This window comes from Prionailurus viverrinus, chromosome B1 (assembly GCF_022837055.1).
Source record: "Prionailurus viverrinus isolate Anna chromosome B1, UM_Priviv_1.0, whole genome shotgun sequence".
Taxonomy (NCBI): Eukaryota; Metazoa; Chordata; class Mammalia; order Carnivora; family Felidae; genus Prionailurus; species Prionailurus viverrinus.
Genome location: NC_062564.1, coordinates 48,873,842 through 48,885,866, shown reverse-complemented (window position 1 = coordinate 48,885,866; position 12,025 = coordinate 48,873,842). Strand labels below are relative to the sequence as shown.

Sequence of the window (12,025 nt, the reverse complement as noted above, 5' to 3'; positions counted from 1 at the left end):
ACAGAATATGCCTAATGGAGCACTTTACACATGCACAAGACTTTTATAAAGAAATGTGTCACACAATACAGCCATCCAGCCACTTTACATGTTACCTAATTTAACCCTCACAAAAATTTCTAGAAGGCATTTTCTTATTTTAACATGAAGACTAGGGTTATAGAGGAGTTGACTAAGACTAAAACAGATTAAACAAGGTTACCCAGCAGTACGTGTTAGAACTGAGATTTTTAATCTGGGCCTGACTCAGAGATGAGTGCTGTCTTCAATACCCCACATTTGTAAACTTGTATACTTGTATCCTCACAAGTCATGTTCACCCCCACATTGATGAGATCACAGGCACAAATATAGCTCACAGCTTACTCTCTTTTCAGGTCTTTTAAAAATAAAATCAAATTTATGAGTCAAAAGGAAGCAAAACAACACTATGGTTAAAAGGGTTTCTAAACTCACTAGGGAACCTGGGTGGCTCATTTGGTTAAGTGTCCAACTTGGGTTCAGGCGATGATCTCGTCGTTTGTGGGCTTGAGTCCCACGTCAGGCTCTGTGCTGACAGCTCAGAGCCTGGAGCCTATTTCAGATTCTGTGTCTCCCTCTCTCTGCCCCGCCCCCCCACTCACGCTCTCCCTCAAAAATAAATGAATATTTTAAAAAAATAATAAAAAAATAAAAATAAAAAATAAAACTCACTAATCCTCCCTCAGCTTCTCGCTCCTGTAAATGATCTGAATTGGACAAGCCTGGATCAAAGGTGGCTTTCCATTTTCAATCCTTCTCTCAAATCCTAATGACCTGGGATGTGATTATTCTGATTGTGGACTCTGTAGGCACAGAGTTTATTGTGTTGTTTGTGTTTACTGACAACAAATAATTACTGACACACTTATTATTGATGTGACATATTGATATCAATTTATTGTTGACATACTTATCAGTGTACTTACTCACCGCCTACAGACTGGTATCTTTCCCTGTACAATAGCCAAGGGAGTGGGAAGTCATGATGAACCAGAGAGGAAAGAATCCTAAACAGGGAGGCAGAAAAACTGGTTCCATGGCTGCCTGTGTCTAATTACTACAGAGATCAAGTGAATCCTCTGCTAAGCTTCAGTTTCCATACTATAGGAGTAAGGGCTGCTCTAGATTCTGAGACCCCTTTTGGCTTGGCAGGCTTGCACTAACCAGTCTTTTATCATTGATACAACAGGACAGAAAGTCCTGCTGGTCTTTAGTATCACAAGAATTCTAGAATGGGGCATGTTTTGTATTGGTTTGATATGATTTCAAATCCACAACAAAGACCCCCCCCCCCCCCCAAAAAAAAATGAAGTTGTTAGATGTGAAGCTGTTTTGAAAGGAGGGAAGCTGTAACAGAAAGTCAGTAACTGGTCTTCTGGTCCTATGCCCTTGATAAGCACTCAGTAGCTCAACTGCTGACGGCCTCACTGGATGTCAATCAGTAAAAAAAACTGAAGAAGCCATTCGGAGAGTCTGTGAGGACTCTCCAGAGTATTTGGTCAGTGCTGAGGGGCTCTGCTCCTCTAAATAGCTCTCCCAAGCCCTTGGGGCAATTAGCTTTTGCCCTGATGAAGGCAACTCTTTCAGGAATAGCCGCCAGCTGGGGAAGAAAGTCCTCCTGCCCACCAATGCTGGTGCCATCGTTCCCTAGCAACATGCTCTGGCAACAGGGGACTCTGACTTTTGCACCAGCAAGCTGGAGGGCAGCTCTCAATTGGCTACACCATCTCCCACAAGTGCAAAATCAAACAACTAAATTTGGACCTCATTTGGATCCAGTTCAGATCTCCTTAACTGGAACAAGAATGGGATTAATCAATCATTGTTTGCAAGTATGTTGTTTATTGGTTTATGAAGGGACATTATCCTGCATGCTATTGGCTTGTGAAATACCCACAGCGAACCAGTGTTAAATAAACTGCAGACAAAAACAAACTCAATCTCTGAGCATTAATTTGCCACGAAACAAAACAGGGCACAATTCTCAAAGCTTCCACCCTCTACTTATTCTTGCCACTAGTTCAGAATTTCGTTTTTGTAGGTGTTGCCAGAGTGATCTCTCTTTCTTCCTTTCTTTCTTAATGTTTTAAACAAACAGGCTTTCCTTCCTTCTCACTATAGGAGAAACACATGTTCATAAGCAGATATTTGCACTTAGAAAATGCAAAAAGTAGAAAAATGAAGGAAATAATTCATAATCTCACCTGGGATTAACAATCCCAAAGATATTCTGGAATATTTCTTCCAGACGTTTTTCGGCATATAGCTCTTCTTCCCCCGTAACTGAAACCATGTTGTATTAATTGTTTTACATTCTGGTGGGTGGTTTTTGTTTGTTCGTTTGTTTTTTCCCAATTATCACAACAGGTCTTTCTTTTCTGGTGTTATTGAAATCTCATTCTGAACATTTCTCTTCAGAGGTGACGCTTCCTAGTCCATCATTTCCCAGCGATTCGGCTTTGGGGCTGTTTCTCTAGTTTGCTCTTCTAGTACGTGAACGGCAACGCACAGAACTTTTTTCTCTTGCAAACTTCAGCGCTTCTTTTAAGACCTATTCCATTACACAGACTTAGGGGACAGCAGATGGCGCGGCGAGCAGTTCCCCTCCCTTTGGGAAAAGCCGTCAATACACAGGGCAATTGTGGAGTCTTTAGAGAGATTTAATTACTCTCTATTTAATTACTATTTAATTACTCTCTATTCAGGAAGACAATGGGTCTACTGACATGCTCCGGTATTTTCGGGCCGGGTAATTGTTTTAACCTTTAGCAGGGCTCTCGCCCTAAGCAATGTGAAAGCACGGCCTGAGGTCCCCAGAGGCAGCTTTTCGGCGGGGTCCCGCCCCCTGCCGCGCCGCCTCCCCCTCTCCCCCTACCCTTCGCCCGTAGCCCTTTTCTGGCCCGGCGCCGGCTCCCTTACCTGGGCAGCGCCAACTCCTCCTCCGCGCGGCCGAAGGCCCCGGCCAGCGAGGGCAGCGCCAGGACCCCGTACAGGTCGAACAGGGCCGCGCGCAGCGCCATGGCGGCCTGCGCCTTCACCTTCGGCCCCGCACAAAGCGCCCGGGATGCGCGGAGGTCTGGGGTGGTATTGGAGCGGCAGGCGGCCGGGACCCCACCCACTTGTGGAGCGCGGCCCCGCCCCTGCCCCGCCCCCTCCCCGCCCCCTGTCCTGGTCCGGCCGGGGTCGCGTCCCAGGCGCAAAGCGGACCTGTGTCCGAGGCCTGTCGGGGCTGAGCGCTTCACGCCAATTTGCCAGACTTTCACCGGACCGAGCAGGCCTGAGACAGGGGACGTCTGAGAAAGAGCCAGGGGCCACAGACTTTCAAGTGCGCGCGTGTGTTGCCAAAAGCTGCGTTCAATATTTGGATCCTTTGATGTGCGTTTCCCTTGGCCTAGCCACTAAACTAATAGTTTTGTTGCCCTCCTTTCGGTGCGTATATTTACAGACCCCTCACTATCCTGAGCACGCTCCCCTAGTCGCACACTTATCTGTCAGAGCAAAATGTGTTTCCAGAATAAAATATGCTCCGGGTATGGTATGCCAACTCAGAATACATCCATTCCAATCTCTTGTGGAACGAGGCTTACTTATTACTGCTTTGTACATGCTACTTGTACTAATGCTCCTAAAAGTATTCCCGGCTTTGTTTTATTTAAAAAAAAATTTTTTAAACATTTATTTACTTCTGAGACAGGAAGAGACAGAGCATGAACGGGGGAGGGTCAGAGAGAGAGGGAGACACAGAATTTGAAGCAGGCTCCAGGCTCTGAGCTGTCAGCACAGAGCCCGACCCGGGGCTCGAACTCACGGACCGCGAGATCATGCCCTGAGCTGAAGTTGGACGTTTAACCGACTGAGCCACCCAGGCGCCCCTCCCGGCTTTGTTTTAAATCACAGACGCCACACTCCTGGTTGGCTCCTTTGTTTCTGGACTTTGCTTAGGAGTGTCTGAGCTGTCCTCGCTGAAGAGGGGTCCTTGGACCCCTCCTGCGTCTGTAGTGTAGCTCTGTGAATTAAAACATGCTTTTGGCCTATGGGGCCCCTGAGTGCCTCAGTCAGTTAAGCATCTGACTCTTTTTTTTTCTTTTCTTTTTTTTTTTTTTTTAGTTTCAGAGTTTAGTTTATTCATTTTTTTATTATGAAATTTATTGTCAGACTCGTTTCCATACAACACCCAGTGCTCATCCCAACAGGTGCCCTCCTCAATGCCCATACCCACCCTCTCCTCCCTCCCACCCCCCATCAACCCTCAGTTTATTCTCAGTTTTTAAGAGTCTCTTATGCTTTGACTCCCTCCCTCTCTTAACTTTTTTTTCCCCTTCCCCTCCCCCATGGGTTTCTGTTAAGTTTCTCAGGATCCACATAAGAGTGAAAACATATGGCATGTGTCTTTCTCTGTATGACTTATTTCACTTAGCATAACACTTTCCAGTTCCATCCACGTTGCTACAAAGGGCCATATTTCATTTTTTCTTGTTGCCAAGTAGTATTCCATTGTATATATAAGCCACAACTTCTTTATCCATTCATCAGTTGATGGACATTTAGGCTCTTTCCATAATTTGGCTATTGTTGAAAGTGCTGCTATAAACATTGGGGTACAAGTTTCTGAAAGCATCTGACTCTTGATTTAGGTTCAGGTCCTGAGAGATTCTCTCCTTCTCTCTCTGCCCCTCCCTCCCTCCCTCTCTCTTAATAAATAAATAGACATTTAAGAAAACAAAAACAGGGGTGTCTGGATGGCTCAGTCGGTTAAGCCTCCAACTTCAGCTCAGGTCATGATCTTGTGGTTTGTGAGTTGAAACCCACATCGGGCTCTGTGCTGACAGCTCAGAGCCTGGAGCCTGCTTCCGATCCTGTGTCTCCTTCTTTCTCTGCCCCTCCCCTGTTCACGCTCTGTCTCTTAATAATAAATAAATGTTAAAAAAAAAATTGTTTTTTTAAAAACACAAAAACAAAAACCATGCTTTTGGCCTAGTTGTTCCAACTTGCCTACAGCTCGCCTCAAGACACGGACACTAGAGACCTCCCTGTTGAATGTGCCATTTGTGAATTTATCCAAGATATTCTCCCTCATTTGGCTAGAACAATGTTGTGAAAGATCATCAGACTCCTTACTGAAATCAAGAGGTATTGACCGATACCATACTTTGCATCTACAAATCATCAATCTGGTGAAGAAGAACAACAAATTTGTTTTGTGTGTTTTGTTCTGGTGAACTATGACCATGCTTACTTCTCTTGTCTTACAACCTCTTCCAGGATCTGCTGTAATGCCCCCGATTTAGAATCCGAGAGACCACCAAGGAGCTGATACCGATGCAAACGCACGAGGGTTTATTTGCAAGCTCGAGCTTGGGCCCAAGTATACCTGACACAGCGGAGCAGGGACTTGGACCCCTAGGTTAAAAGGCATAGCAGTTTTATAGGGGCCAGTGGCCAATGAGATTGTAACACACACAGAAAGTTGCATAGTCATGTTACTCCACATGCAGGTGGCCAATTGAATTACAATTTACCCTATAGTAACTGTTTGAACTAGCCTATCACTCTGGTCAGAATTGGCACGCAAGTTTGGCAGGCAAAAGGCGGGATTTACAATCTTTGGCGGTTAGGGGTTCTGCATTCCTATTTGAGCCGGTTTCCAGTAAGGGTGTGCTCAGCGGCTTGACTAGGGTGGGGGAGTGTCATGTGGGGGTTATACATGAGATGGTGGGTGTAGCACAAAATGGAGTCAGTCTTGCTCTGCTTGTCCAGGGGTAGGGGATTTTTGTTAAATTCCTTGGATCCCACACTGCCTGAGACTGATAGTAGTGCTTTCTTCCTTTTTTTTTTAAAGTTTTATTTATTTATTTATTTTGAGAGAGAAAGAGAGAGACAGAGAGAGAGAGAGAGCAGGGGGCGGGGCAGAGAGAGAAGAGAAGGGGACAGAGGATTCTAAGCAGGCTCTGTGATGACAGGCAGGGGCTCAAACTCAGCCTTGAGATAGTGACCTGAGCCAAAGTTGGATGTTCAACCGTTCAACCGACTGAGCCATCCAGGCGCCCCAACAATATGAACCCACTTAAATTAAATCTCCAACTTAGACTTTACTTTGGTCTCTAAACTCACACATCCAACCTCTTACTGAACATCTCCCCTTGAATATCCAACAGGTATCTTGAATTTATCATGACCAAAACAGAACTCTTGGTACCTTCTTACCTCTTAAGCCTGTTAATCCCAATACATTCTCAGTCTACTAAATGGCACCCCCATTCACTCAGTCACTCAGCCCAAAGAACTCGGAGCTGCTTCTGGATTTCTGGCTCCCCACTAAGCTGTGTATTCTTGAACTCAGTCCCAGTGGTGTCCAGTTGAGTAGGGCAGAGGTAATAGCTTCTGGTTCGGTGGTGTTTTTTGGGAGTCTTTCTTAAAGGCTCACCCTGGAGCTCACTTCCCCACTGCTTGCAAAGATTTTGTAGGTTCCTAGTAGCCTGAATTACATCTCTTTCTATTTAAATTAACTAGAGTAGTTTCTGCCATCTGGTGCAGTACCATTTAGGAATACATATACATATATGTTTGTAAATGTAGCAAAGCAAAGAGGAAGGACACCCTGACAGAACTGGATTTTGTAAATCCTCCTTCTGAGAAGGAAAGTAAGAAACACAGAATCTGAGACTTCCTTTTAAGATGGGAATAATTGCTTGTTAATAGGAAATTATGAAGCTATCACGGGCACCCTTGTTTATTCAGGGCCAGTAAAGTAGTAAATTGACGTGGTATGGAATATTCTATAATACCTTGTGAGTTACAGAACGCCCTGGCTGAATTGCTTAGGCAAGGTGTAGAGGTCTCAATGGCATTTTACTGTGCTCTGCTCTTTCTCTTGGGTAATACTTCCCCCATGTTTTCTGCTACCCACGGTGTAGGAAGGGAAGAGCTCACTCAGCTGGGCTATGGAAATCTTTACTGAAATGTAAATCCTACCCCTTATGTCTGTTCATTTTAATATTTATAAGGGGCGTCTGGGTAGCTCAGTCAGTTAAGTGTCCCACTTCTACTTCGGCTCAGGCCATGATCTTGTGGTCTGTGAGTTCGAGCTCTGCATTGGGCTCTGTGCTGACTGCTCAGAGCCTGGAGCCTGCTTGGGATTCTGTGTCTCCCTCTCTCTCTCTCTGCCCCTCCCCCTCTCGTGCTCTGCCTCTCTTGCTCTCAAAAATAAATAAAGCATAAAACCATGAGATCATGACCTGAGCCGAAACCCAGAGTCAGACACTTAACCAACTGAGCCACCCAGGCACCACAAGTTCTCTAAACCCACATTCCACCTGAAGCTTTGTCTTTCTTTAGTGCAGCAAATGAATTTCTTTAATTCATCAACAAATAATATATTAAGCACTTTCTGGCACTTGGGTTTCATTGGTAAATAAAACAGACAAAAATAGGGACTAAGAAGCTTCTATTGTAGTGGGATGATGAATTCAAGGAATTTCCAGTTGCTTCTGGGGCCATGAATGAGGACATTAGAAATATTTATGGTGGCTACTTGTCATTTTTCTTAGTTATTATTATTATTTTTTTTACTTCCCAATATCTATAACCTCTTCCTACTTTTGAAGAATTCTACCCTGCAGTGGACATCTGTCATTTAGAGATGCACAGTGTCCTTTGAACATCATCTCTCTACTGTGATAGCTCTCGCGTTTTGAGTTCTTCCTTCTCAAGATAGACTCCACGACACCCTGTTTCCTAGGCTCCCGTAATGCTGTTCATGTGACATGGGCTCTGCCCTTCAACCTTCTTGCCTGTGATTTGGGTATGAGAACAAGAAACTTGAAGCAACAGATATGTGAGCTGGAACTTTCTTCCAGCAATAGCAGTGGCAGAAGCATCTAGTGTTTCTGGGGTGGATAGTATGGAACTTCCCCAATCTAATCCTATATATTTGGTGTGGACGAAGAGACACAAGGGTGGCTTCCTAAAAATTGTACCATGGTGTGGTTTGCTGTCACTACATTGTTCTTAGTTGTGCGGTTGCCTAGCCTGCTTCTCTTTTCCTCCCTCAGATTCTGTGAGCACGCCTTGAACTAGGGTGAAGGTCTGTGAGTCAGGTTCAGCAGATTAGATGCACCCAGCCCAGGCTTTATAGCAGGAGGGAAGAGGGACAGAGGGGAGGGCTTTGGTTGGCAATTTTGGGGCAGCAACAATATCCAAGGTCCTCAGCCGACAGGGACGATGCAGGCCATGTGACCCTCAGCATTCAGCAACAGAAGCAGCACTGTGTTTCCAAGTCTGGTCTGGGGTGATTTTGATGGTTGGCCTTCTCTGCTACTAGTTTTCCAGGTTTGGTTCTCTAAGCTTCCAAAGGGCCTCACCAATAGCCTGTCATTAAATATATTCTCTGCCTAGATCAGCCAGTGTAGGCACCTCTTACTCCTCACCAATTCTCAAAACCCTTCTACTGTGCCTTCTGGAACCTTCTGGAACTCACCATGCCCTCTGGAACTTCAGGGTCATCATCAGCAAGATTCATTCCTTCCCCTAATCTTTCTTCTATTGTCTTGCTCTTCTTGCTCTCAAGATGTGCAAGTCTCAAATGTGGCTCTCCTCTGAGGCACCTGCTTCCACTGTTCTCCTCCCTCCCCTTGTGTCACTGGGAAGGGGGAGGGGGAGACGACCTTTCAGTCCTCATCGCTGCACCCTGATCCCCTCTGAAGACCCACAATATTAATCTCAACTCAGCTGACTGTTCTACACTACACCCAACTACTCCACTACTCTTCCCTTGCCTGGTCTCTCATGTGATCTCCCGGGAGACTGAGTGACACATTCCTTTCTCCCCTCAGTCTCCAATGCTTTCCCCCATCCTCGCTCTCAGCCAGTGTCTTTGCTTCCCACTGCACTGAGAAAATTGTAGCAATCAGAAAACTTCCACAGACTTCCACCTGTCTGTTGACTCACCCTGGACCTGTGGCTGCTTCAACTCCATCTCCTCTCCAGCCACACTGACCAGCTGCCTCTGCTCCTGGCTAAGGCTGACTCTTCCTGTGAGACACTGAATTTGGTACTCTTGTAGGCACAAGGACAACTCCTCACCCCATCACCAGTTATCTCCTCTCCTGGATCATCCCTTTCACAAGCTGACCGTTATGGACGGAATGAATGTATGTGTCCCCTCCCCCCCAATCTGTATGTTGAAGCCCCAGTGTGATGGTATTTGGAGGCAGGGCCTTTGGGAGGAAATTAGGGTTAGTTGAGGTCATGTGGGTAGGTCCCATGATGGGATTAGCATCCTTATTTATTTTATTTTTAATATTTTAAATGTTTTATTTATTTTTGAGAGAGAGAGAGAAAGACAGAGTACAAGTGGGGGAGGGGCAGAGAGAGAGAGGGAGACAGAATCCACAAAACAGGCTCCAGGCTCTGAGCTGTCAGTACAGAGCCTGATGTGGGGCTCGAACACGTGAACCGCGAGATCATGACCTGAGCCGAAGTCAGATGCTTAACCGACTGAGCCACCCAGGTGCCCCTAGTGTCCTTCTTTAAAAAGGCACCAGAGGGGCACCTGGGTGGCTCAGTTGGTTAAGCGTCCAACTTCGGCTCAGGTCACGATCTCACGGCTTGTGAGTTTGAGCCCCACGTCGGGCTCTGTGCTGACAGCTCAGAGCCTGGAGCCTGTTTCAGATTCTGTGTCTCCCTCTCTCTCTGACCCTCCCCCGTTCATGCTCTGACTCTCTCTGTCTCAAAAATAAATAAACGTTAAAAAAAATTTAAAAATAAAAAATAAAAAGGCACCAGAGAGCTTGCTCTCTTGCTCTGTATGGACACAAAGGAGAGGTCATGTGAGCACAAAGTGAGATGGTGGCTGCCTACATGCCAAGAGACCTCAGAATGAAACCCTCCCTGCCGGCACCTTGACCTTGGACTTCCAGCCTGCAGAACTGAGAGCAGGAAATTTCTGTACCTTAAATCACCCAATCTGTGGTGTTTTGTTATGGCATCTCAAGCAGACTAAGACACCAATAGTCTATAACTTCATTTATTAAATAAATGAATAGGGGCACCTGGGTGACTTAGTTGGTTAAGTGTTCAACTCTTGGTTTCAGCTCGGGTCATGATCTCAGGGTGGTGAGTTGAAGCCTCACATTGGGCTCTGCGCTGACAGCATGGAGCCTGCTTGGCATTCTCTCTCTCTGTCTCTCTCTCTCTGTCTCTGTCTCTCTCTCTCTCTCTCTCTCTCTCTCTCTCTCCTTTCTCTGCCCTCCCCCCTCCCCCACTCACATGTGTGTGCTCTTGGTCTCCCTCAAAATAAATAAATAAACCTTAAAAAAATGAATAAGTCTATGGAGAGCCCACATTTCTCTCCCACTACTATTCATTTTCTTCTTTTATAGCAAAAGTCTGTAAGAGTTGTTGAGGCTTATCAACTCTACACCTACTTGGCCCATTCTCCTTTGAACTCATCTGATTCATGCTTTTGTCTTTATCCTCTTGGTGAAAATCCTCTTCCCAACGTCACAGAAAACCTCTGTGTTGCTAAATCCATAGATCATTCTACACCCTCACCATGCCCGACTTAGCAGCAACTGGCCCGGTGGCCCTTCCTGATGACACTCTCTGTCCTCGGCCTCTCGTACCCTCTCTTGCCTGGATGGTCTCACCTGCTATGCATATGGCTCCTGCTTGGTTTCTTCTGCAGGCTCCTCCTCATTTTCCTCATCTCTAAAGTCAGTCCCTAGGCCTCTGCTATTCTTCATGTAAAACCACTCTCTTGCTTATCTCAACTGGTCTTCTCTTCCCTAAATTATTTCTCCTGCAATCTTCCTCACGCGTGACCCTCTGGCCACAGTCAGCCATATACAGCCCTTAGAGGGGCTCACCGAGGGAATCTGGGCAGGTGGCTGTGTGCAGGCTACCTGGGGCTCTGATTTCCATGTCGACGGAATGGTTACAGAGAGGCAATTGCCAGGCTGAGGCTGAAAGGTACCCCCACCTGTGCTAGAAATTACAGGAAACCTCTCTCTCATCCTCCTGCAATGTCCCTCCAGGGCTCTTCACTGAGACAGCTTAGTATTGGGTATACTTTAAAGAAGAAATCCTCAAAGAAACATAAATTGAAAGTACATTCAGAGATGACAGGCAATAAATGGATAAGTGACCAGATGGTGAAATTCCAAACTCAAATTCTGAGCCTGTGATGTGCTTAATTATTGCATCAGTTCAACTCACAGCACTAATGGGGAAGAAGTAAGACTCTAAGAACTGGGAATAATCCCAAGATAGGAACGCTTCCTTGTCAGGGAAAGACGTTTCTCTTCCTGTAAGCTGATGAACTTGTTCTTACCTTAGCGGAAAGCCCCACAAGAACCTCACCTGAAAGATTTATCATGAGCCAGGTAAGCCAACTTCCTTCATGCCCCATCCTAAGTCCCCTCACTGCCTCTGGACTTGAACAAGGGCTAGGTCCCCACCGTGCCCCAGCAGACAGGTTCCAGGGACAAACCTGGGAGGAGACACAAACACACACCAAACCTGCAAGATTCTGCTCGTTGATGTCCACAATCTGGTGATCATGCATAGAAATGGATTATCAGGGTACTAGACCAAGGACAGAAAGTTAAAATAAGATTTGGTGGACTGATAGGGGGATACTTCCTAGAGATTTTGGTTTAGTCTGCAAATTTGAATAGCTGGGGTGTGTATGAGTCAGGGTTCTCCCAAGAAACAGAAAAAATACTACACACACACACACACACATATATATATATATATATACATATATATATGTTATTCGTATATATATATATATATATATACATAAAATGAGACTTATTATAGGTATTGGTTCATATGGTTATGGAGGCTGAGAAGTCCCAGTCTGCTGTCTACAAGCTGGAAAACCAGAAAGCAGGTGGTGTTACACACTGACAGTCTGGAGTCCAAAGGTCTGAGAATGAGAGGTAGGAACCAATGGTTTAAGTCCTGGTCTGAGTCTGAAGGCTGAAGAATCAGGTGTACT

General features: G+C 45.7%; 1 protein-coding gene across 1 annotated transcript in view; it reads right to left on the bottom strand.

The window, feature by feature from the left end:
• EPHX2 (epoxide hydrolase 2) overlaps positions 1-3,122 on the bottom strand; it is an 85,253-nt gene extending 82,131 nt beyond the window's left edge. The window contains exon 1 of the mRNA XM_047856685.1: positions 2,941-3,122. Coding sequence (XP_047712641.1) covers positions 2,941-3,041 — 101 coding nt within the window. The 5' untranslated portion in view covers positions 3,042-3,122. The remainder of the gene's footprint in view (positions 1-2,940) is intronic.
• Between the last annotated feature and the right edge of the window lie 8,903 nt (positions 3,123-12,025).